This window comes from Microtus ochrogaster, chromosome 18 (assembly GCF_000317375.1).
Source record: "Microtus ochrogaster isolate Prairie Vole_2 chromosome 18, MicOch1.0, whole genome shotgun sequence".
Lineage (NCBI taxonomy): Eukaryota > Metazoa > Chordata > Mammalia > Rodentia > Cricetidae > Microtus > Microtus ochrogaster.
The window spans coordinates 14,440,197-14,467,077 of NC_022020.1; the positions used below are offsets into that span (position 1 = coordinate 14,440,197).

The window sequence follows — 26,881 nt, forward strand, 5'->3', positions numbered from 1 at the left end:
GGAGATCAGCTCCCGGCACGTGACTTATTAGGACAGGACACACAGCACAAAGAGCAGGGAAAGCTCCAAGGCTTCAGCTGGAAAGTTTGCCAGAGTATGCTAGCAGGGGTATGTGTTTCAAATCCAGCTGTTGCATGAGTCTCACATGTGTGGGTGAGTGTGATGTCTCAGTTCTCTTAGAGTTCTGTTCAGAACTCTGAGCCATAATCTCTTTAATGTGATTTCAGTGCATGACTTGTCCTTCACCCAAGATCACAGGTCTGCCTTTTCTGTTCAAGACTTGATATAAATCAAAGTGTTGATAAAGTGGGTGGCGGCCTGTCTGGTGATACATCAGTTACATATAGCCCCTATTCTGTTTCCGTATCTAAACCTGGGTCTCTTCTTAATTATCTGTATCCTTGGAAGCAAATAATGGCTTGTATAGTTGGCAACAAGATGGGGACTGGCACTTTGAAATACTTGATTAATTTTGCTGTGGCTGGATCTCTCCTCACAGATATGCCTGAGGCTGATATAATTTGCACATCTGGCAGCTTCAAAGTGTTGTGTGACAAAGGGACCAGATTAGAGTGGGGGAAAGTGATGTGGAGTGTAATGTCCACGTAGTGGTACTTGAGAGGACACTGGCTATGCTAGCAGGGAAAGAAAATCCTGCTTTTCCCAGCATCCATGCTGTGTGTTGCCTCACACCAGAGATGGTTTTCTGTATAAAATAAATGCTCTCCACACATTTAGCGCATTTTTTTCTGAGAGCATGCTAGATTTCTCTGCCGTTTCAATGCAGATTTAAAAAAAACAAAACAAAATAACTTTTCTCCTAAGGACTCACAAGCATAGAGTTGGTTGATATCTGTCTAAGTGGGCAGCTTACCTCTACTATAATCAACTGTAATATAAACACAAGTCATTAGAATGAACTGCTGTCAGGTAATAGCAATTTTGACTACATTCTGAGAAGTCATGTTTTCAATAGATTTGGCCTACCATCCATAGCCGTGTTTAAATGCACTTGTCACACTGACAGCTGTCTGTTAAGTGTGTACATCATCATGAAACGTGATGTTTCTAAGTGTAATTGCTCTGATCCTACCTGCAATTCGATAGCTGTCTGGGAAGGTAGGCTTTTTTTTTTTTTTTAATGTGCGAAGACTTACAAAACTTAAAAGGAAATTCAACGTTATGGTTTCCATAGCAACTGAGACACATTGCAGATTCCCATTCGCTAATGTATTTAAATCAGACTCCAAATATAAATGTGTGCGATGGATTTAGAGTTGCTATGGGAATTGAGCTTTCTTCCTTAGAGACCAGTGTGTCAGCCTTAAAATCGGGTTAGGAGAGATGCTGGAAAAAGTGATTTCAAGACAGAAGGTAGCTAGGCAGAGTCCGTGAGGTGTCGGAATAATACTCATCCAGTCCACAGACGTAGACTTCAGTAAATTCTAATGGTATTTTAAAGGAACTGTCTTGAACATTGACTACTCCCATTCGGTTACTCCAGGCTGTTGGTGCAATCTTAAAACGTGACTGTGCTTCTCCGTTTATTTGCTTGGCAGTGTACGAGCACTGGTTGAGCATCTAAAATCTAAACAGACATTACTTCTCACCTTTGGGGGAAGAAAAGTTGCTTTTACTTCCTTGGGTTTTATGTTTCATTTCTTAAGAAAGGTAATGGAACCCAACAATCACAGTGTCCCTTTCAGTTAAAGCATCACATGCCTCTAAGAAGAATGTATGCGGATGCTCTTCATTTGAGCAGTGCTTTGCAAATATGTCAAGCCAAGGTGTTTGACCATGTGCTGCAGATTATCTGTGGCTTCCCTAGCTCAAATAATTGTTGCAAAATGATTTTTAGTCTTTCTGCATTGATTATGAAATTGTCTGTTCCTCCTTTTAATTGTTTCTGGCTTTGATTTCTGTTTTTGAAGGCTCTTTTTTCTTTTTTCTTTTTTTTTTTTGTTTTGTTTTGTTTTTTGAGACAGGGTTTCTCCATGTAACAACCCTGGCTGTCCTGGAACTAGCTCCTGTAGACCAGGCTGGCCTTGAACTCACAGAGATCTGCCTGCCTCTGCTTCTTGAGTGCTGGGATTAAAGGCGTGCACCACCACTGCCCAGCTTGTGAAGGCTCTTTTATTAGTATATATGTGTTTATGATTAAGTCATCCTATTGACTGAACTTATGTTTTTGAAACTACTCTGTCTTAAAGATGGTAATGATAATATAGCCACTGCTGCTTTCTTATATTTACGCTTTAAATGCTGTATCTTTCTTTTTAATAAGGCGCATACCCACCTATCTATCTTTATATGTAAAGTGTGTCTTTAACCACTATGTGATTGGGCCCTGCCTTTTGACTCATTTTGGTAGTCTCTGCCTTTTAGAGTGACCAGCCCGTTTATATTTAGTGTAACTACTAACTTTTCCTGATTTAGATCTACCAAATTATTTCTAGTTTCCTGTTTCTTCCTCTGTTACTAAAAAGTTTAGTTTTATATTTTCCCACTTCAGTTTCATTTCTGAACATTCGAGTTCTACGCATAGTCTTTAAAGTGAAGAACATTTAACATTTCTTACAGTGACAGGCTGTGTGGTAAAATACCACTTAGCTCTGCTTTCTTCTGTAAAGGTCTTTATTGTGGATTCATTCCCAGTATTTTCACTAGACAAATCACACTGTCAAGTAGTTTAATGACGCTATGGCTCCAAACATAAGTGCACGACCTGCCCCCAAGCTTTTCTTCTCTTTGGTTTTGTTTTTAACTGTGATCCCTGGGTGTGGTTCTACCAGGATTTGTTTTTGTTCCTCACCTTTCCTGACTCTAAGTCAGGAAAGCACTGTGAACATCTCGTCCCATAGCTGTCACGAGCCCTTATTATGTATAGACTTAATATAGTTCACTCAAGTCCCGCCCCTTGCCGCCACGCTATTCCATTGGCCTGCTCACAGCAAGGCACTGTTGCATTGCTAAGCTGCATGTGGTTGTTCCTTAGCCATGTAAAGGCCTGGAGAAAAAAAGTGGAAAGAAACACTGTAATGGCTCAGCTAATTAAATTCCTAGAGGGAATCCCCTACTCTGTTAGAAAGGGGGAAATCAGTAGTGTGCTTTCCATTATACATAGATCACATCAGAGATGACTAAGACATACCACTAGGCATTATTTCTTCTTAAAAGCTAACCAAGCCTGTATTTTTCTAGTGTCTGTGTTTGTTTCTATAGTTAAGTAGCATTAACTCAGCTTATAACAGAATGTATTCCTTGCAGACAGGAGGGCCAATAAGGCCAAAGCTAAGTGTGAGATAAAGCCTGCTTCCCACCAGCATTCTTCATAGACGACCCCTCCCACTCTGTCCTGAAATGAGCAGTGGTTCCCAAGGCAAACCCGTTTGAGTGAGCTTTTTTTCTGAGAATACTGCTTCCGTCCTTTGGTCTCTGCCCTTGTGACGTCTTCGCCTCCGAAAGGCCTCGACTCTTAGGACTGTCATATTGACCGTGCGTTTAAACATGAGGGTGCAGGGATGGGTGACAAGGTTTTACAACACAGCACCTACCTGTAATGGTCACAAAACTGCAGCATAAGATGTGAGTAAAACTCTGCCAGACCACACTTGAGTATAACTGTGAGTTTAGACATCAGACATGAGAAACAAGACCACACTTCAGGATAACTGTGAGTTTAGACATCAGACGTGAGAAACGAGACCACACTTCAGGAAAACTGTGAGTTTAGACATCAGACGTGAGAAACGAGACCACACTTCAGGATAACTGTGAGTTTAGACATCAGACGTGAAAAACGAGAACTCGGGAGTGTCAAACAAGATCACCTAGTGGTGTCTGATGCTATGAATTAATTCAGTTTGTGTTTTGTAATTATCTGACTTTCTTGAACTAAATTTATTTATATAGTTTTCTTTAAAACTAGATTTTTTTCGAAACCTGAGGACCAGAAGTTCTAAAATGCTATAGCACTGTTATCCTATAACTCTTCAAATCTCAGTTTACTATGAATCAAACTTTTTTTCCTTGAACTTTAGAAAAGTATTTACAAAATAGAAAGAACATGAGTATCCATGGGTATTTGCACAGTGCACAGTGAGCACCCCCACTACCTGCGTATCCGTGGATCTTGCACAGTGCACAGTGAGCACCCCCTGCGCTTAGTGTTCTATTTAGTTTAGCAACACAACAGCCCAACAGATGCATGTTTAATATCAGCCTCTCTGTAGCATCTAGGAAACTGGAACCAGAGCCGCAGTAACTTGCCACCGTCACTTAGGCAAAGTGAGGGACACAAGATCTGAGGTGTGACCCTGCTTTCCAGAACCCTTGCTCCTCATTGGACTTGTTCTCTCGGATTCACAGACACGGCCTTGGGCTCTATCACTCACATTTTTAAGTCTAAACTATCCCCATTTATCTCTGCAGTCATTTTGAGTAAGAAGAGGCATTGCATTTTATCATGTTAATAAATGCAGGAAATGTTAAGTCACTTGTTCCTAGATATTTATTTCTCATTTCTAAGTTCTCCCATTCAAATACATCTCTGAAGTAAAGAATAAGCCCATAAACAAAATTGGCATGTAATTCTGCCCAAGAGGACAAATCTGTCAAATATACATACATACATACATACATACATACATACATACATACATACATACATGCAAAACAGCTCAGCTTGTTCCTCTGATATGGAGTCCTCAGGCAGCAACCCAGTAACTATGGGGCTAGGCTCTCATCAGAGGCTCCCTGGGGCAAGAGTCGCCTGTAATTGCTTCTTGCATCTACAGAGCTGAGTTTCCCTGCCTTCTTCTCATCGGCCACTCTGGTTGGAAGTCATTTGCACCATTCCATATGGGCCAACCACCAAAATAATTGCTCTGTGGCAGGCACTTATTTGTGAGCAGGAGGAAAATATGCCTAGTGTTTCTACTGGCAAGAGTCCTAAATATAGCCTGTTGGGAGCCATAGGAAGGCTGAGGCAGTGTCCGCGCTGCCTCATGAAAGCATGTGTAGAAGGGCCATGCTTCCATATAACCTAGCCAGCTGTGGAGAAGAGAAAACGGCAGCCCGAGCAGGTGGTTGCACTATGTGCTGTCGGTACAAGTTAACACAGTGGGGTACGGGAAGTGAAGGGAAAAGGAAGGGTTAATGTGAACGTGTGGTTGGTTGGAAGAAGCAGCAAACCCTGGTACAGAAGCCAGATGCGATGAATAGAGACCGGGTAGCTGAAGTGTGCTCTGCCCATCCTCTCGCTTCCTGAGCTCTGACTCTTTTCTGGGAAGTCCCGATGAGATTGTATTATTGGAACTCACGGGCTCGCCACCATCAGCAAAGGAACGGTGCATGCCATCAGGGACTCAGACTGAAACTAAAGGGCAGCACATCCTAAGTAGCTAAGAACGGAGGTACCCAGAAACAGCCATCTTACTTTATGAGCTTCCTTCTTAGCCGAGTGCTGCATGCCAGCAGTACAGTAGCGCCCACGATGGTGTCGTCATGGCAACGCCTATGTGTCTTTATTCTCTGTGGACTGGCTCAGTCTGCTCGCTCCATCAGCCACTCTCTTCCCTGGTACTGTAGAAAACAGGCAAGGGGCTGCTGCTGTCAACTAGTGTCGAGATGGGATGTGGGAACCATTTATTGGGGTAAAAGGAGCCCCACTGTTTTTATTACTCTGAGGGCAGTTGAAAAATACAATTTTAAACTAAGATGGTGATTGGGTTTGGCATGTAATATGTTTGAAAGCTGAATTAATCTCCTACCAAGGTGTGAGAAGCATGGAAAGTCAGCAGTTTATTGCAAAATATACATTCCACGTTGAAACGGCCATTTAAAAAGTTATGGTTTTTTAAAAACCTGAGCCATTTCAAGACATGAAGCACTTTCATGCATTTTTTTTTCTTTCCTCTTATGAGAAATTCTCTGAAACCAAAGTGAGTCAGGCAGAGCCTGGAAAATACCGGAGAATCACATGGTACCTAAAAATAAAGCACAGCATCCCGAGCGGGGACAGTGAGCAGGGCAGCCATGGCAGTATGGAAACGCTCCTCTTGGGCATGCTCCCTGAGCTCCATCTGTCCCAGGGACTGCTTTGTGCAGGCTGGCCAGCTGGAGGAGGGGTTCCTGAGGGGTCCTCAGCCACTGCTTACTCCTCCACGGCAGCCACACCCTCAGTGGCTGGCGAGGCTGCCTGCTTCTCAGGGAGCCTCTATGGTAGGCTTTCCCAAGGCAGAGCCGTTTGTCGTGTTGGCCAATGACCCCACAGCAGTGCCTGGGAGTGGTTGACTCTCAGCTTGGCGGCCCGGCTTCCCTTCAGCTCTCCTCTTGGAATCAGTAGCACGTGCTGGCCCTCTAAGAATGTTTCCGTTAACATTAACATTACACAAAATACAGATTGTGTAAAAATGGGCACCTGGGGACTGGGGTAAATGGTGTACAATAAGGTTTTTAAACTATAGCATCTCAAACACTGCCCAAAACAAAGCAAAATCCATGGTGCACGTGCCCAAAGAAACGATGCAGTGACCTTCCCCTTATTGGCCCTTTGTGGGCCTGCCCTCGGAGTCTGTTCTGAGAGCAGAAAGGTGACCTTTGAAAGCCAGCACTAGACCTGTCTTTCTGCCCAGGATCCTGGATCCTGGCAGAAGCCAGAGAGGAGCTAGGCGCCCACCCTCTAGTGTCTCTAGATCTCTGTGCTGTGTATTCTCTACCACAGCAACCTGATCTGGCCCAGCGCTGGTGAGGCAGAGCATACATGCATTCGGCTTCCATACAGCCTGTTCTCTCCCCGCCTGGTCAGATGGCCACATCCCTTGCTTCCGTCATCCTCTGGTTTAAATCTTACCCTTTTGTTGAGGTCCTGAGGAACACAGGTGACTCCTGCCTCTTCTGTGTCCTTTGTGGGGATCCTGGATGCTGTAAATTGAAAGTTCTAAGAGCCATTAGCCTCTGTGAGGGGTGAAGGTTTATTTTTTTAATTCTTCCTCCATATATTACATCCGAACTGCAGTTTCCCTCTCTCCACTCCTTCCATTTCCGCTCCACCTTTGCTGTCCCTCAGATCTACTCCTCTGTTTCTCTTCCATAAAGGCTCCCATGATATCAATCGGACATGGCATATCAAGACGCAATAAGACTAGGCACATACCCTCATAGCAGTAAAACTTTTAATACAAGGTGTCTGCTCCCCCTTCCCAACACACACACACACACACACACACACACACACACACACACACACGCACGACTGATGGCTTTTGCTGCCCTGCTGGTGCACAGAGGTCTTGAGCACCAGTAAACTGAGCAGACACAGCTCTGGCGGCCTGTGGAAACCCTGCGTGTCTAAGAGAAGACCTAAGACTAAAGAAGGCCAAGGGCCTGTGTAAAATCCCTTAGCCACCCAGTTCAATAAATGTTTGTTGCATGGATGGATGGATGGATGGGTGAGTGGGTGGGTGGGTAGGTGGCTGGCTTGGTGGATGGATGAATGGATGGATGGATGGACGGACGGCTAGATGGACGGACGGCTAGATGGACGGGCAGACGGACGAATGGATGGATGGAGGTAATTTAAGAGCAGGCTTATACTGTAGTACCTTGGTTTCCATGCAGTCAGAGAGTACCTAGAGGAGGGGCATCCTGTGCCTTGCAATTCACTGATGGGTATGGAGGTTGTGTAGAAATGAGTCAGTCTCTCCTTTCAGCGCTGCTGCTTTGGTTTGCCAGTGTCCAGAATAGGAATCCAGTCCGTTTGAATGCTTTGTTGGGTCAGATCTCATTTGCTGAGAAATGGTAGTAAAAACAGAGTAAGTACTGTGTACTAGCCTTTGGGGTAACAGTGTCCCATGTTTTAAGCCAGAACCTCAGCACCTGAGAGGCAGAGACAGGTGACTATGATTTCTAGTCTAGCCTGGTCTACCCCATGAGTTCCAGGACAGCCAGGGCTACACAGAGAAGCTCTATCTTGGGAGCTGAGGTAGGGGGCGAAGTTTCTTATGTTTTAAAGATATATTTGTTTGTTTAATGTGTGTGTGTGTGTGTGTGTGTGTGTGTGTGTGTGTGTGTGTGTGTGTGTGTGTGTGCTTGCATGAGTTTAAGCACACCACATGCATGCAGGTGCCTTGGGAGACCAAAAGAGGATGACACATCCCACTGGACCTAGAATTGCAGGTGGTAGTGAGCCTCTTGATGTAAGTGCTGGGAGCCTAGCCCTCTGCAAAGGCAGCAAGCACTCCTAACCACCGAGCCAGCTCTCTACATCCCCGAGTGTTCTGTGTTCTTCCCAGGTTCTCCTCCCAACCTTGGACACTACACTGTTCTTCCTGTCTAAGGTGGTAGTCAGTCATCCAACTTAGCAAGCCCAGGTCCAGGGTTCTTTAGACCCATGGGGCCTCAGGATAAGTGCCAGATCCTGCTGTCACCCCAAGATGAGCTGAGGGATGCCTAGTGTCATGCCAGGTCTTTATCCCCACAGGTCAGGGAGGTTCATTCTCCTCTGTGAGCTGCTCTGTTACAGGCTGGTATTGAGCTGGAAGGGGAGGCAGCCAGGTTTTGCCGCGGGCCGTGTTAGTGGAGACTGAGCCCGAAGGGCTCGGGATTAATTGCTGTTTGCAGGCTGTCAATAGACTCGTGACCGAGGGGTCCCCTGGAACCCTGGTAAAGTCCCCTTGGGATTGAACCCTGGCCACCACTGAGATGGTGCCGTTTCTCCCCTTCTCAGAGTAAAATTAATGGTGGTCTACCAAGTAAAGGGATGCTGCCAGTTTTGAAAGAAAAGACAAATTCTTTAGAGCTTGGATTTGTAGAAATCAGTATCGTACAGAGTTGCTTGTCTCTGCGGATGGCTCTGGTAATCACAGGGAAGGCCTTCCTGCACCCACGGGGCTTCTCTCAACAGTGCAGCCCAACTGCTCCCACCGCCTTTTGTTTGAGTGTAAAACAAGTTCATTATCACAAGTAAAAGACAAGGTGACGGGGACGAGGAAGTGAGGTCAGATCAGATTCGGGTCCAGACCAGGAATGACTGATGAATGCATTTGTGGTGTGTTGTCGTCTTGCTGTGCTTCAGTTGTCCTGTGGGGTTTAAGTGAATGAAGATTGTGGGGGTGGAGCCAGTCTCTCAAACTGAGGAGGAGGGAGCTTTGTGCGCAGGGGTGTGTGTGTCCATACATTGGTGTTAACATGGACATGGTCCTTGTCAAGGTTCTGATGTGTAGTTAGCTCCCCTCAGTTTATGATTGGGCAAAAGGAGTACAACGAGTTATGAGACATTTCCAGTTCTAATAGCGTCTAATAGAGTTGCAGTCCTGGCTGGGAAGGGCAGAGACGACTCCCCCGCTTTCATTTGTGTCTCCCTTCTGAACCTATTCAGCCTCCTTGCTCCAAAAGGCAGCCTTTTCCACACACATCAAGCAGGACATTGGTGTCTAATTACAGACATTAGACACAGCGATGCTCGGGCTTCCCCCAGGCCCTGAGTCAGACCCCTCACTCCTTCTCACAGAGATGGGTAAAATCCCTTAGGATCATATGCATGTCCCAATCCTAAAAGCATTAATTAAGATGGGACCGCTCAAAGTCAGGCATTGTGAATCACGTCCGTCTCCAGTGGGGACATTTTTGAGAATTACAGGGACTCGAGCAGAGTTTATGTCCATTCTCCTCTCCTTCTGAAACCCCTTTTTATTTTGAAAGGGAAAATTAAGGGGGAGGAGAAAAGCTTAAGGGCAGAACAATTGCGTAGAAAACAGGGCTTCTGCTAATTGTGGTCTCAGGACATCATCAAACACAACTTGAAAGAAATTCAAGTGTTTGATAGCTGTAAGGAAAAAGCTGTATCTGAATTGTAGCCAGAGTGGCTGCCTTGCCTTTAAAAGCCACGATGCCAGTGTTTTCCACGTGTTCATCCTTGAAGCATGAGACCTGGGAAGACACAGAAACAGAATCTCTGGTGGAGTTGAGCCGTTGGGTTGCTAAGAAAATAGCCATTGAGGACCTTCATCTCTAAAGCCAGGATCAGACACTAGACATGGCCTGGGTTACTTGAGGAGATGGAAAAACAATTGTAATTTACATAAGTGTCTTACACCAACACTAATTTTACAGATTTTTTTTTTCTTTTTGGTTTTTCGAGACAAGGTTTCTCTGTTGCTTTGGATCTTGTCCTATAACTCGCTCTGTAGACCAGGCTGGTCTCGAGCTCACAGAGATCCGCCTGCCTCTGCCTCCCAAGTGCTGGGATTAAAGGCATGTGCCACCACCTGGCAACTTTACAGGTATTGATAACTATGTTTTCTTGATAACATCCTTAGGATGATTGGTCCCAGTAAATAAGAAAAAAAAAACCTGGCCCTAGAAGTTAGATACACTTTAGAGTGTAGTTCTTTGAAGGAAGAAGAAAGAGGCATGTCTAATAAGGGAACAGAAACTGTTCTGAGCTGACAGGAGATGTGGAGAGCTTGAGGAGACTGCCTACTCCTCCATACTCCGGAAAGAAGTGTAGATGCCAGGGAGTTCATGTCAGTGACTGTGGAAGCCACAGGTTGCGTTCACCTCCTTTACCTGTCACAGCTCTCTGGGTGTTTGAGCTGTGTGAGGGTAAGTGTGTCCCTGTCAGTATGTCACGTGAGGTGCTAGTGTACTTGCTATGCATCCTTCTGAAGGAAGCTTTCCGTGTAACACTCTGATGTGTGAGAAGATGCTGAAGAATAAGATGTCCTCATTCGTTACTTTCTCCCTGTTTGTCCCTCAGTGCTTCGTCCTCACTTGTCATTGATTTTTCTCTCTGTTTGCTTCTCTCAGAACAACCTAATCAGAATCGTGTGTGTGTGTGTGTGCGTGTGTGTGTGGTGGAGCAACTGACACCCCAAGTCTGATTCTCATGTTTTCCTCTTTTTCACCTCAGGGATCCCCAAGAGATAGATGTTCATGTAGGCCAGCATGAAAGACCTGGTTTCTGGGTATCAACTGACCTCTGTAGGACCCAAGAAACCAGCGTTATTTTAAGGCTGAGCCCATGGGCTTGGAGAATCAGACCCTCAGAGAGGTCTGCTGGCCTCTGTCCACAGTGAGGATGTGTTTCCACAAAGAAAAGACAGTTTTTCTGAGAGGCTGTGTGGCTGTAACCACTCTGCCACCAGCTCTGGCCTCTCTCCTACGACATGTAGATCATGTCACCCCAGCCTCCATCGCCTGCAGATCGGCTTACCATTTCCCTCTCCTATTTATCTAACAATTCAGTTTGTTTCAAATTTACATTTGGGCCGGGCGGTGGTGGCTCACGCCTTTAATCCCAGCACTTGGGAGGCAGAGGCAGGCGGATCTCTGTGAGTTCGAGACCAGCCTGGTCTACAAGAGCTAGTTCCAGGACAGGCTCCAAAGCCACAGAGAAACCCTGTCTCGAAAAACCAAAAAAAAAATAAATAAATAAAAAAAATAAAAAAATTTACATTTGGTCTGGTTCTGCAGTCATAGTTAGTGGTAGCTCTGTGTTGACAAGCTTTACCAACCTTCTGCCTCTTTTGTATACTTTTCTTTTTGAACTGATGTCAGAATGTAAGGGCATGACTACCTAGTGACTTGAGCTTAGTTATCTTTTGATGACCTCCTTAGGAAGAACTGCCTGACCTGGAGAGTATATATGTACTCTCTTAGGAAGGCCTTTCTGTGGTCCTCAAGAGGCCAGTGGCAGCCCAGCACCAACTACCTGGCTCCTACCCCATTTCGACATCAGCTGGCCACACTCACTCTCTCAGTGGATTGGCCAGATTCCACATGGAAGGAGCTCCACACTGTAACGTACAAAGGGGGCCTGGAAAGGAAACATCAGAAGAGCCCAGCTGGAAGCCTGACGCCCAAATGGTTTCGTTCATGTTGGCTCTTGCAGCCAGACTTTGACGTTGGCATCAGTGCCTCAAACCTGCCTGGGTGTCATTGCTGACTCACTGCCTCTGCTGGGTACCTAGCAACTCCGACAGTGCACAGAATGCGGCCAGGTCAGGAGCTGCACTTGCTGTAGTTGCTGCACTTGCTGCACTTGTCAGTGGCAAATGAGATAGATGCAGCTCCAGTGTCCCTGAAATTATGCCCCATGCAAGAAGAAGCATCCAATGTCATCACGTTGGTGTGGTTCGTACAGCCTCTGAGGAAATGTTAAGGCACTGTGGCCTCCAGGGGATGAGACAGCACAAGCAGAGACCTGAAGGATGGAAGCCCTAGTTACTAAAAGGACGCAGGGTTGACTAAAGGGGAGGAGAACGCTGAATACAGAGGAAAGACTGCCTCACGTACACTCTTGGCAGGCACAGCATCCCAGAACTCTGGCCTGTTCCCAAGAAGACCAAGAGCACTGTGTCTGGGCATCGCAAGTGACTGTCAGTCTGGGAGAGACTGCATCTCCATCACTTTAGCAGCCCCTGTTCATGGCTGTGGTGGACCCCTTCGTACGGGTTCTTAGATAAGAAGCTCTCCTCTTTGCAGTCTTACCATTGGACTCCCTGTCTAGTAGAATGTCAGTCTTGCTTGTTAAAGTCACCTGAAAGGGCTTGATGGTTGCAAAAGTGGCCTTCCCTGATGATGGACCAGTGGCTGTCTGGAGAAGGTCACGTGTTCCCTGTCTTCTCCCTCATCAGTCTGTTTACAGCCAGAGAAGCTGTGTGGTAGAACCAAGAAGTTAGGTGCTGGAAGAATCCCACCTGGGCTTCAGCAAAGAGGAAAGGTCTCACAGTAGTTTGCCCGTTCCAAGCAGCCTAACTCCCTGGGGTCCCTCATTCGCTCTGTGCATAGGGAGGGTTTCTGGGCCCCACTGATTGACCCTTTCCAAACACAGACCAATTTAAGTCATTCACAGACTAACCATTTCAAATCTCTTTGCCCTTCCCCCGTGTCTTCAAAGAAGATTCTTTTCCCCCTGTTGTAACAAAGGAGATGTTATTTAAAGGCCGCGACACTGTCAAGGCTTCTCGGAGGTGCGTAAGACTCCCATCTGTATCCCGTGTCTCCAGGCACCTGAAGACACACCATATAAATTTTACAGCCTTCCTGCTGACTACGTTGTAATTAAGGTATTGGTTGAAACCTGCAGCTGCTGTTCCGTGCCTGTTTTTATAATCCTTTTCCTCTGTCGGGAAAACTGGAAACTGAAGTTGGAAGCCGCATAGCCAAGTTTTAATTGCTTCTTTATCTATTTATCTAAAGTGGTTCCTTTACCAAACATATTTAGCCTAACATTTTACAAGGCACTGGGGTTGCTGACGTGAAGAAGACTGTTTCTTGCCCTCTAAGAACCTTCTAGAAGGGGAGAGGATGCGAGATTGTGGTGGAAATTTTAATTGGGTGGAGGGAACAGACTGGAGATACTTGCAGACAGGGAAACCAGGACTGTTGCCGGTCTGGGACTGTGTTCAAAACAAAGGGATGGGCCCCAGGAGTGGCTCAGTTCTTACTCAGAGGCACATGAACTCTCTCTATATACCTAGTTGCTTCTGTTTTGGCTCCAGAAGTCATTCCTGTGGTGTCTTGTGTTGTGTTCTGGACAGTAAGTCCACTGTGGGTTGAGTGCCGGGTGGGTGACCGTTCACCTGAAATAACTCGCTAACCCTGTGGCTATGGTGCTGACCCCAGAACTTACCCACTGTGAAGGTTTCTCCCTGTCATATCTCCCATCAAATGCCTCCACACCCATTAAGGGGCAGCTTGGGGGGTTACTCTTTATTAGGGATACTACAGATCTGTGTTTCTTCTAGCGTTTCCTTGGCATTCCCTAGTGCTCAGTCTGTACACCCTCTATACCCCTCTCGTCCTTCCCCTCATCATGTACCCAAGGCATTTCATAAGATACAGCCACTATTCTTTGTGCTAAGCAGACTGCCCCTTCCAAGCTGGTCCTCGTGTCCCTTGCCTTGAGTGTATGTTTGCTTCTTGCCACAAACTGTCCTGAGCTTACCTCTCCAGTTCTGCACCATCCCTGTCAGCAGCAGCTTCTCAAGAAGCCCTTTTGTTGAAGAGTGACATTTAGAAACCGAGATTGGACATCAGGGTGCTCGTTGCCATGGAGATGTCATTGCCCCTCCTCTGTCGCAGGAGCTACAGGGTATACTAAAAGGAAGCACATACCTTGAGCCAGCATTTCTTCTATGGTTTGAACCTGTCATTGGGGCCTTTGCTCTTAAAAACACACATACAGCGATTCTGTGTGATGATTGAAGAACATTTCCTATCATTCATGTGTATGTGATATGTGAACACATGTTTATGGGGGGGTGCACTCATGTGGTGGAGGACAGAGTACAACTTGGCATTGGTTCGCTCGCTGTCCATGTTTGTCCCTGAGTGAGCCTCTAGGAAGTCTCCTGCCTCCACCTCCCTTCTCCCAGGAGGAGCCCTGGGCTAGCATATCTGGCTTTACAGGGGTTCTGAAGATCTCAACTCCTCAGGCTTCTTCAGTAAGCACTGACTCACTGAGCTAGCTCCCCAGCCCCCAAAGCCTTTCCTCTTAGGTTCACTGGAGCTGTGATTTTAGGCCCAGAGGGAAGGGGTTAACCTCCTCTTGAGGAGCGGCTGTTCTGAGGTTTAGTGCGCGGTTGTCACAGGACACGGGCTTGCTGGTGTGCCTCCCTTCTGACTGTACCAAGGGGGGTGGGGGGTTGGCACATTGCCTGTAGCATGTAGGAGGCTCATTTTATATCATGCATTCGCATTCTACACGAAAGTCTTTTAATGTCGGCTCTACTCATAGTATACTTTGCTTGCTTCTAGGTGCGGCTAAATCAAGCCCAGCAGCTAAGCCGGGATCCACACCTTCTCGCCCCTCGTCTGCCAAAAGGGCTTCATCCAGTGGCTCCGCATCCAGATCTGACAAAGATTTAGAAACACAGGTCATACAGCTCAACGAGCAGGTAACACGTTGTCTCCACCCAAGTCTCTGGGAACAGTGCTGTTTGCGAGGGGTGAGGAGGTCACACCCACAGGCCTGGGGGAAGGGAGAAAGGGTGAGACCAGGAGGCTCTGCTCAAGAAGGGAGACTCCGCAGCTGGGGAGGAGCACTGTTAGTTACAGAGCTGACACCCCGTGTGAGGATGTGGAAGATGATGCAGGCTATCCTTCCATCCTGAACCCCAGGCCTTCCCTGCCCACTCCCGGCCAGTCTGAAAAGTGTTATGGCTGTATCCGCGTTCAGCTAGCTCCCTCTCCGCCCGTTCTTTTTCAACAGCTAGGGGTTGAGCCTCTTTTATGTGGTGGACACTGTGCTTGATTCTGGGGGCATAATGATAGCAAGGTGGATGATACTGTCCCCTCACTCAAAGCCTATTAACATCAGAACTTTGTACTGAAATTAAACAAATGAATAAACGGACCAAAAAAAAAAAAACCCCAGGCCTCTCTACAGTGTCAGAAATGGGGTGCCTGGGAGCCCTGAAAGGCAACATCTGTGTTTTAAATAGAAATTTTCCCAACGTATCAGCCCTCTGATAATTATGGTAAACCTAGCTACACCAGCTGACATTTCCACGGTGAAACCCTAAGTACAGGGTGGGGTGTGACATTGTGGGAGAGCGCCAGTCTAGCACGCAGGAGGCTCTGGGTTTGATCCAAAATGACTTCTAACTCATGATACCCCATTCTGCCTAGAGTAATACAGCTTAAGGTTACTAAACCACTGGGCAGTGCGGTGCCCACTGTAAAGCCTCCTGCTTCCCGGCCCAGGTCTCCCCTGTTGGGAAGGAACCTTTCACTGCAGATCCATAGGCTGTGCCCAGCCACAAGCTGAGCCTGGCCTAGCCCTTCATCTTCTGCTTGATAAGGCAAGAGTCCGAGAACAGTCGTTTTATTTTGTTTTGTTTATAAATAATTGTGTATTCTCAGTCAGGATTCCAGTGCAGAGTCCCACAGGCTTTGAGTTAGTCGCGTTAGCACTTCAGGTAAAATCTTAAGTCCCCTTAGGACTCTGATTGGATAACCAGGCGTGTTCTAGTTACCTGCTGATCGTCTATTGGGGGCCAGGCGATTTCCAGTAATGACTTCTGCTCAGAGTTAAAGAAAGGGGGAGAAAGGCAGTTAATGAGCCTTGGGCCGTAAGCTTGAGACTCCACGCAAGCCCAAGTGGACGGTGACACGAGCCCAGGTGGAAGGTGAAAATCAGGCCTGGGTTCACCGTGCTCTAGAGCCCTGGATTTATGCCTCTGCCCCAAAGCAGCTCAAAACTTTCTTTATCATTAGCAACTTGCACTCAGGTCTCCTGACCAACAACCCCCACCACCACCACACACACACACACACACCTTCTCCGTCCACCTCAGCATAGTTCCAACCCAGTGACCCAATTCTGACCACATGGAAAACTCCAGTTCCCTAGATGTCTCCAGTCCTTCGTGGCCTCCGCGAGTCAGCTGCCTCCTCTCCGTGTGGCTGTTCCTAGGTCTCCTTCAGCTCTCAAATCACATGCAGGGGGTCTAGTTCCAAAATGCCTTGCTGATCCCTGGTGCCAGTCAAGAGAGGACAGAAGGGGCAGGAGAGGGGAATGGTCTACCTGCTGTCCTTCCTGGAGTACTTCTAACAGAGGCCTTGCTCCCCTTCTTGTCTTCAACACCTTCATACCTACGTCCACTCTGTCCTTCAGAGGGCAGAGGAAGCACCCCTAAACTGGACAGGTATTTACCAAGTTCTCATCCTGGTTCGTTTCCCTGGTGACCTGAGTCCAACTGCTGGCCCTTCAAGCCTCCAGGAGGAAGACCCTGAGGGTCGTGGGTGGCAGCAACACGAGGGTCCCAGTATTGGAACGGAGAACACAGGGACCGGGAGAAGCCTAGTGGAAATGCAGAAGCAGAAGCATGAATTATGGTGGTAATAGAGAAAGCGACAACTGCCATAAACTTAGAGAATTTTCATTTACTTGGCCCCATTCCATTATTCAGGCAGTCTCCCATGATATACAGCAGAAGCACACTGTGCCCCACAACTCCAGTGATAGCAGGGAAGCGGAAGAGACGGGAGGAAGAGGCATAAATGAGACTTTCTGGGCAGTGGGTTAGCCTGCAGGAAATGGATTGGAGCCACTGTGTCACGGGGCCTCTGGGGGACCCAAGTCTGGACACTGCTTCCCCCTTTGAACATGACTTCCTCAGCCTGTTACCTAGGCATCTGTGACCCGTGAGGGATGAGGCTGGCCATTTGTCCCTTGGTGGCACCATTCGGATGGAATTGTGTTTGCTAGCTGATCTTTGATCATTTAAAGTAGCTACTACCAGAATTTTTTGTTTTTTTGACTTTGTAGACCAATCTGGATCTGAGCTCACAGCGATTCACCTGCCTCAGTCTCTTGAATATCAGAATTACAGGTGTACACCGCCATGACCAGCTGACATCAGTTTTTAGGTTGGGGCGGGGGACAGTTATTGATGGGTTCATTCTCCTTTGCTAACATATCAGGAATGCCAGCCTGACCCAGCTCACGCTGAGTGTTTCCACAAAAGCCTTGGTGTGCTATGCAGACCGCAATCCACAGGCACAGCCTGGATTTTGTAGGTTGGCTGTGCCTGCTGGGATTTGGATGTAAATTCCACCCCATCCCCCACTGTGTGTTTTAACACTTGGTTCCCAGCCGGCTGTGCTGTCAGGGGAGGTTGTGGAAACCGGAAGTTGAGGCCTCGCTGGAATGTGGTAGGCCTTGAAGGATGTAGCTTCTCTTCTGGGTTGCTACTTCCTGGCCAGCACCGTGTAACACAAGCAGCTGTGGCTGGCTCCAGGTACCACAGACCATGCCCTCTGACCCCCAATCTGTGGGTCACAGTAAACCCTCCTCTGAGCTGCATCTGTGGAAAGGAGCTAAAGATCTCTGCTTGGTTTGGGTCAGAGATGGGATCAGAACCAGGGAGGTTTCCTGTTTTTGAAGTGCAAGCTGATCACCGTGTGTGTTTGCAGGTGTGTAGTCTCAACAGGAATAAAAAGTCAGTGCTTGCGTGAGGGCATCTGTGAGATCAGACTAAGGGCCCCTCCCAGCATAGATCTGTTTGCCAGATATGGGGTAAAGGAATGGCTATATGTACCAGTATGTGTTTGAATGTCAGTAATTCCAGAGATCACACACCCAAAGCCCAATTTATTAAAAAATAAATAAACAAAAAAGGAGATTTTACACCTCAAAAGTAATTACTAAAAATAATGTGCAGGATTTCTTTTTTTTTAGGTGGAGCAAACTTCACTTAAAAGAAACCATGAGATTTTATTTATTCCCCAGTGTTTGCTATGCCAAGGTTTCTTCAGCCATCTGCACCCACAACCTCTTTTCCCTCCAGAAATTTCAAGTGACCCCAGGTTCATAGGACTATAAAAGGGGAAAACAAAACAAATGACCTAGTCATAAATCATAAAGAAATTTTATCTTAAAATAATTCATTGGAGCCAGCATGGTGGCACACACCTTTAATCGGGACTCAGAAGGCAGAGGCACGTAGGTGGGTCTCAGTGGGTTCAAGGCCAGACAAGACTGTCTCCAAAAAATAAAAAACAAAAGAAGGCAAGTTTGCACATGAATGAAGTGGTGTTTCTTTGTCTGACAGAACCAGACAAGCCAACTAATTTGCTTCTTGCTTGTTAGGGAGTGACAGTGGACAGGTTAGTGTTTGTTTTCTGTAATTATACCAGCGCGTTTCTGTAAGAACAATGTGTGCAGTGCGAGCCTTGGAAAGCTCCCATCTGAGGTGAGGCGCCTCAGGCAGCATGTGTGGGCCATGTGTGGCCTGACAGCATGCATGGTGCGGTGTCAGGTGCTCCCAACCACGGCTGCAGTGAAGTCACACGGTGCCGCACGGGAAAGCTGTGCCAGACACACCTCGAGTCCACCATGCATTCGATCTCTAATCAGTTTTAACTGATGAACAGCACAAGCTTCTGCTGTTGCCAGATAGTTTTGTAATCCCACTTCCGTTCAGTCACACAACCCAGTGCAGAGTCACGACCCCTCATTTAGAATCTTTGCTCTGTATAAACGTAAATGAATAAAGTAATACAAAATAGAAGGTTCTCCAGGAACAGGGAATAGTTTGGACCTGTGTGTAGCTGTTATATGCATGTCAGAGAGTTGCATCCTAAAGTCGGCAGGCCTTTTCGGTACAGACAACACCCCCACCCCCCGTCAGTGTTGTGGTCCTGCCTTGGCTGCTGGCTCTAGCCCATGGCTTGCACTGACCCAGAAGTTCACAACTTCACAGCACTCGAAGGTCCCTAAGCCCACCTCTAGGGCATGGCAGAACTGCGAGCCGGTTTGTGTGCAGCCTCCACCACCTTGCCCTGCAGTGATACACACAAAGCCAGGACGGGACAAATGGAGGCGGACTGACCCAGCTGGCCTTCCACTCCTGCCCCATGCTCTGGGTGCACCAGGATCTGCCCTTGCATAGGACTGCATTTGTCTGCTCTGACTCACATCTTAGGAGTGGCTCTCAATATCTGTGATCTGAAGGAAGGGTTAGTTCAAAAGCACAACTCAGTCGGGCAGTGGTAATCCAGGCCTTTAATCCCGACACTCCAGAGGCAGGCAAATCTCTGTGAGTTTGAAGCCAGCCTGCTCTACAGAGTGGGTTCCAAGACAGCCAAGGCTACACAGAGAAACCCTGTCTCGAAAAACAAAACAGAAATAAAAAAACAAAATACAACTCTCTTATCTCCCTCCCCAGTAGGTTACAAAAGGAGTATTTTGAGTCTGTTTGGGATATTGTAACAAAACACCTTATGTTGGGTGGCTTGTGAGCCACAGAATTTTATTTCTTACCATTCTGGAGCCTGTGAGGTCCAATATCAAAGTGGCCGCAGATCGGTTGTTTAGCCAAGACCCAGTCCTCTTGGTCTTCTCATGTTGAGAAGGTGGAAGGATCCCTTAGGTTTCTTGCATAAACAAATCTCGTTCAGCTCCTAAAGGCCCTGCTTCCTGAGGCCATCACATTGTAGGATTCTAGCATAAGAACTGGGGAGATGCCGATATCCTTAACCATAGCAACAAGATGTGGTCCAGCCCTTGTTACCAAGAAAAGAAAGGCTGTGTAAGCTCAGATACAGCTACGCAGGTGCATAGTCCACCCTGACTGACTGATAAACACTCACAGCAGCAGAAGTGGCCAGCATGCTCTTGACTGGACTCCGGGCCTGCTGGTTCTCCCTTACACTTACATTTCCATTTATTTCTGTGTCCGGCTCCATGTAGCATCGTGGCGCGTAGACATAGCGGGTCACACTTCTTACTCTGTTTCGGGGTTTTCTTCCCCACCCCACTCTCCTGCAGGTACATTCGTTGAAACTTGCCCTAGAAGGTGTGGAGAAGGAGAGGGACTTCTACTTCGGGAAGCTGAGAGAGATCGAAGTGCTGTGCCAGGAACATGGGCAGGAAAACGATGACCTCGTGCAGCGACTAATGGAAGTCCTCTATGCTTCAGACGAGCAGGTGCGTGCGAAGCCACACTCCTCGGCTCTTTGGTTTTAATTATTTCTATTACATACCAAAGCTCCTGAGTTCTGAAACTGTTGTTCAAAGTGTAACACATCCTCCGTCGTAAGTACTTCCCTGGGGTCTTGAGGAGGCTACAACTTAGCTGACAGCCTTGATGGTCCCAGAGAAATGAGTCTGTTCGTCATCAAGATCTCTGTTCTTTCTCCCATGCCTGCGGGATGAGCAGCCTCAGGTTAGCCTGGGAGGCGTCTGGCAGAGGCGGGGCCGTGAAACACACAGCCAGCCAGACCCCAGGCACTTTTCAGCTTTGAGCAGATGAACAGGAAGGGGTTGTACGAAGGTCTGCTTTCTGAGGATTGCTAAGTGAGAAGAAAACTTTTCCTATCCCTTTGAGCCCCGCTGCTGTCTGTTTTAATCACATAGCTGGTTGCTTTTGTTCCTCATTTCCAAAACAGACCAGACCGTGGACAGACCTTACTGAAAATACTTCTTTGTAGGGAGCCTGTCACTGAGCAAGGGTGCAGGGGGAGATCCGGGATGTGGCTTCTTGAAGGCAATGAAGAGGTGTGCTGGGCGTGGTGGGGCGCAGCTGTCATCGGAGCGTTTGGCAGATGGAGGCAGGGGTGTCAGGAATACATAGTGAATCCAGGGCTACCCTGGGCTACGTGAGACCCTGTTTTTAAAAAAACAAAATGGAAACCAGGCATTGTGGCACATGCCTTTAATTTCAGCACTCAGGAGGCTGAGGCCAGTGGATCTCTGAGTTTGAGGCCAGCCTGTCTACATAGCAAGTTCCAGGCCAGCCAGGGCTACATAATGAGACATTGTCCTGGAATGAAGGAAGGAAGGAAGGAAGGAAGGAAGGAAGGAAGGAAGGAAGGAAGGAAGGAAGGAAGGAAGGAAGGAAAAGGAAAGGAAGAAAAGGAAAGAAAAGAAATAGAAAAGAAGAGGAAAAAGGGAAGGAGAAAGGAATTGAGAAGAATAGACACCGGTAGGGAAGGATGCTGTGGACCAAACAGTTGACAGGCAGGATAAACTACAGAGACCTCGGTGAGTCAGTGCAGTCTGTGTCTGCCAAGAGGCGAAGCCTGGCCCCAAGGCAGAAGTCAGAACCAGTTGGAGCTTCCCCTTTCTACAGAGCTGAGCCGTGGGAGGCAAGATGCCAAGGCTGGACTTGAGGGTCTCCTTACCCCAGGCCAAAGCCGCTCAAGTGTTTGGCTCTCTGACCTGGAGGCCTGTGGGCTGCAGAGGGAACTGGGGGGAGTCACATGTTTCCACAGACCACAGCAAGCCACCTGAAAGCTTATTTTGTCTTATTCCAGCCAAAGGCAGGTGTTTTCTCCACATCTGGCTTAAAATCCTAGCATTGGAACTTCCACCAGCTACAGGAACTGTGCCAGGTTTGGGAACTCCCCACCGTGCTTTCGTTCCTCTCTCTCTCTCTCCTTTTTTTAACTTCTTTCTGGGTGACTAGTAGCTCAATGTGTGGATTTTGAAGCCTCGGGACTCCGCCTAGTTAAGTCCCTGAGACCATGATGATGTCACAGAATGTGACTCTCAGCATGGAGGCTGGTTTGTAGCGTGCCTGTGGCCGTTGAGAATGTACATAATGTGTTCTGGCAGGCGCACATCAGTTACTGGGGCTGCCTCTGAAGCTTGCTAGAGATGACATCAGAGGAGCCCTTCAGATCCTGGGAGACCGAGTGCATAGGGTTGCCATCTGTGGCCGTGGGTGCTGGCAGGAGCAAGGCCAACAGGCTTGCTTGGATCTTCCCATCCGTGCCCGCTCTCATAGCAGGAAGGAAACCCTTTTTCAAAGCCAGAACTGTTCCCAGGAGGGAGACCTGTGCTGAAATCTGGCCTGGGGCATTGTATGAATTCCTGGCTGAGAACCGACAGGTGATCCCTAGGCGAGGACTCGGAGTGTGATTGGAGGAGGTCCTGCCCGGATGTCCACGCTCAGTTTCGCTCTGCCTTTCCAGTTCCCCCACACCCTGGCACACCTTGCCACCCACTCGAGCCACAGAACAGTTCTTGTACTGTGGACACGGTCACAGAGGTTAAATAAAGCTCCTTCACTGAATCAGGCTGAATGGGTTCACTGGAGCCTCCCTCAGACACCTGGAGTGGGGCCTTTGTGCTATGTATAATACTTTATCAGATCCATCCGCTCCCTTCAGTAGAGAAACTGAGGCAGAAAAATGCTTCAGTACTTTGTAAGCAACTAGAATCTGAATCCTGAGCCCATTGCTCTCCCGTCTCTGTTTGAGGACTGTGTGGGTGGGGTTTGCTTTTTTGTGGGGTGTTTCCCTGAAGGGAAATAGGCTTCATCCCTGTGTGTTGCTATGGCACTGTCTCTTCATGCAGCCCCTGGCGTAGTGTGTTGAGTTCGGGATACATTACATTGCAACTCTGTGTCTGGAAAATTCCCAAGAGGCATCAGGCTGCAGTGAGATTCCCACGGAGAATAAGGCATTTGATCCACAGCATACCAGATCTCAGGACAAGACCTGAGACCTGGGTTTCTAGACCTTCTTTCTACAGTAAGAAGAGGAAAGCTTATGTGCACACACCATGCTGGATGACACACACTCGCACACACGACATGCATGTACACATGCACTCAAAGGCACACACGTGCACACAATACATGCTCTGTGAAAAGGCTCTGGCACAGCTGGCCCAGTCTGTTCTACTTCCTTTTTAGAGGCTCAAGGAGTCCCCTAAGAAACCTCAGAGACTTCAAGCATCCACCCCCTTCTCTGAGGAGCATAGCTGCCTCCCTGAAGCACAGACAGCCCTAGAGAAGAGTGGGTCTAAGACAGTGGCTGCCTACCCTTGAAGGGCATTATTTGGAAATGCATGCTCGGTGGCCTCTGTGTCATGGTACAGTACCCCCCACAACCCCCAGAGCTTCCTTTAGTCCCACCGTGCTTGCCCTGATACTGTAGGCCATCCCCACACCTAGGGGTGAGTCTAATGTGTCTGGGATGCAGGAAGAAACATCTGCATTTTGTTTGCGGCTTTCAGCATGAGTGTATATAACTGCCCTAGGTGGCAGAGGTGTCCAGCTGTCTAGCTTTCCCGGAGGTGGATGGAAGATGGAATCAAAGACTGGATTGTCATGAGACCTCTTTGTCTAAACAGTGTGAGCATGGCTTGGTTTCCCAGGATGAGGATTTGCTGGGTGATCTCTTCCCATAAGTGATCTTCGAATCTTCTTTTGCTGGTGACTACTGGTCTCCGACTCTGAGGGTCACGCAGTCCCCAAATATGATGCTTGTAAGATGTGAAAATCTAGTTTAGAGCAGCACGGTCAGGAGGTTATTCAGTTTGGAAGTGTGGTAGCATCGTGGAAGGCTCCAGAACAGGTGGCCAGCCAGGTGTATAGTGTCTCTTTATGGTTCTTATTACCTCCTTGTATCATTCCCTGACACTTCATGTGTCACTTGGGGGCCGCAGGTGCCTTAGCTGTATCGTTGGCTGCCTGCTGCCATGTGGATCCTGTCCGCAGAGCTCTACCAGCTAATAAACAGCTGTTCGTTTTCTGAGATACTGACCGTCATGGACACCACTGTTAAAATGAACTAAAGACTTCCTTTCTCCTCGGTGCTTTTTGGAAACGACTGTGTTTCTGTCACAGGGAAATCTGTGCACTCCACTGAACTTGAAGTGCTAGGTATCCAGAGATAGACACACCCACTACCTTAGAACTCACAGACCTAAGGAGGGAGACAGCCAGGGATAAGGCCGACTGGAAACTGGCAGATTGTGATAAATGTGATAACAGACATAAATAACGTGTGTGGGACACACACAGCCTCGAGAGCCCAGAAGATGTCACTGTGAAGATGGCATTTGTGTTGGAGGTTGGACTGACTAGGGACATCAGCCGTTACAGAGCCAAGCTGGGAGGGAAAAGCACAGCTGGCTGTGGCTGGCACCCAATGGGGGATAAGGCTAAGTGTTTCCCATGTAGGGAGCAGGAACATCAGGTTCTGGTGACCTTTGACCTCGTTTTCCATCAACCATGGCCAAGACCCTTCTTTGACATTGTCTCCCAACCTTCCTCTCTTTGTATGGTGGTGGCAAAAGTAAAAATAGTAACATCACTCACAGCTAAGCATTTAAGGAAGTGCAATGGGTTGCCATGGAAATGTCAGTATCTGTCTTGTGAATCACCAGTGTATGAGTCCCGTGTTCGGCATAGGTTTCACGTAGACACCTACAGGGAGCCTGTGGTAGCCCTGTGAGAGCCCTGAGTCAGCCTGTGCCCAAGCGTGAGCAAAGCAGCTAACAGGGCACGTTTGTTCTTCATTCCAGTATTGCCCAATAAGCTGTCCCAGAGATCAGCAGCCACTGTGGGCGTATGGCGTCTCCAGCAGTCTTCCCATGGCCCATGACTGACACTTCAGCCTGGTGCATGTGGGGACTAACTGCCTTCTCCAGCTATCGGCCACAGAACCACCCCCTTGCTTGACTCGATCTGAGGAGAGGGGCCTGACTAGGTGCCAGGAATCACAACCTGTTGCTTGTTCCCGGCTGTATGCTTACTGGAGCCCAGTCCTCCTGCTTTCGGTCACGGAGTAACTGTGATCCCACAGTTAACTCCCAACAATGATGAGATTGTCTGTAAAATGCAAAGTGCATTTCCTGTCTGAGACCGCTCACAGAAACAACTATGTTAGAAAACTGTGCTTCAGGCAGTGGAGGGCTAGCTGCAATATGGAAGGCAGCACAATGGACTGAGGACTTGGTATAATTAGTAAGTCAGCATCTCCAGCGTAGTAGGGGCTAGAGCCTGGCTGCAGAGGAGCTGGGGAGTTGCCCAGTAGAATACACACAGAAGAGAGAACAAAAGATGGACACTTAGCCAGTGGAGCCGTTAATATGGGAGTAGGGATAGTGAGAGAAGCTTCCAGAAGTATGTTTTTATGTAGGGAATGAACCCTGTACCCTCCCACATATCCCCTAGAGCAGAGAGCCACCTGTTCTGACCAGGGCCAGCACCTGCTGCCTGATCTGTGACCATTCACATTGCCGGTTGGCCTGACAGTGCCGATGTTGGCCAAGGCCCTAATTCCTTAAACCGAGAGGGCTTCTCCCATGCATGTCAAGCAGTGGGCAAAGCGGCTGGCGGAGGCTGCTGCCGAAAATGCAGCCATGGCAAAGCTCCAGGACACGGAGTGTGAGGGTCGGAAAAAGAAAAGACAGAGAAGGATATTTGCCTCCACCTTCTCAAGACGGGACGATTCTAAGAGGCAAAAATGGTGTGGTGATGGGTATAGTCAGAGCTCACATTTACCAAACTGTGGCCTTTGACCCAGAGCCAATGAGGGATACGACTAGAATCAGTCTCGGGTCTTCAGTTTGATGTGACTTTGCACTTTTGGCTGCTATAGAAGGGGTAACTTTCTTTTCATTGTTTGTTCATCTGAAATAGATTCCAAAGTGTTTTCCCACTAAGAAATTCTAATCACTGCTCATACTTAATATATTGACTATGGAAAAAAAAATTCAGCTAAGCATATTACCAGTTTTAACTCACAGGATTCTCTGTTGGGTGAAACAGATGCATTGTTGAATTGATCGGTAAGATACACTGTAAACTCTACTACCTGAGTACTCCTGTTGCCCACATTATACAGCCGAGAAGACTGAGTCCAGCAGTTGCCCTGTAAGCCCAGAGCCTCACAGGTCAGAAACTGCAGAGCTGGGCAGAGAACTCCATAGTCAGTGCACATAACCGTAACATGTGGTCTCTGAGAAAGTGCCGTACAGCCCTGGCTTGCCTTCTGTCGTGCTGATCCATTCTGGAATCTGACTTCTTCCTCTTGACATGGCGTACACTGAATGCTGTAGAGAATGGGACGTGATTCAGTTGAACACGGCTACTCATCTCCAGAATGTCAGGCTCCAATAGAAACGGCTCCAGACAAACAAAATTCCAAGTGAGTTTTGTTTGGGGAGCTGAGGGAGATGCCTGACTTCTGTTGTGCAATTCTGGGGATCCAAGCTTGTGAGTGCTGATCCCCATCCCCAAGTGAGTTTGACAGATGCAGGAGAGAGGGAGGTGTGTGTCTGACTCAGGGAGATGGTGAAGTCCTGTCTGACTTGGATCCTGACAGGTGTGCCCCAGGCTACACGCGATAGGGCCAGGAAGAGTGTGGGCTTGGCAGACTAGAAGTCGGTGTGTCACGTGTCTGAACGTGGCAGTGTGCATGCCACACTGCATCTTGAGGTCATGTGCCATTCCTGAGGGCAGTTAGCCACTATCTTTTGCCTCACTGTTTCTGCTTGGGTGATAAAAAAAAAAAACTAATTATTCTTTGTGACCTCAAAAAAACAAAAAAAAAAGGAAGGATTTGCAGTTGAGGCTGAGGTAAGGCCTGTGATCCCCTTCACTGAGTAAGTAGGCCTCGTGGAGCCAAGCAA

General features: G+C 47.8%; 1 protein-coding gene across 4 annotated transcripts in view; it reads left to right on the forward strand.

The window, feature by feature from the left end:
* Positions 1-26,881, forward strand: part of Mapre2 (microtubule associated protein RP/EB family member 2) — a 143,780-nt gene that overhangs the window by 113,168 nt on the left and 3,731 nt on the right. For all 4 annotated transcript variants that reach the window (XM_013349389.2, XM_005355828.3, XM_026783599.1 and 1 more), the window contains 2 exons: positions 14,764-14,903; positions 20,282-20,440. In XM_013349389.2, coding sequence (XP_013204843.1) covers positions 14,764-14,903; positions 20,282-20,440 — 299 coding nt within the window. The remainder of the gene's footprint in view (positions 1-14,763; positions 14,904-20,281; positions 20,441-26,881) is intronic.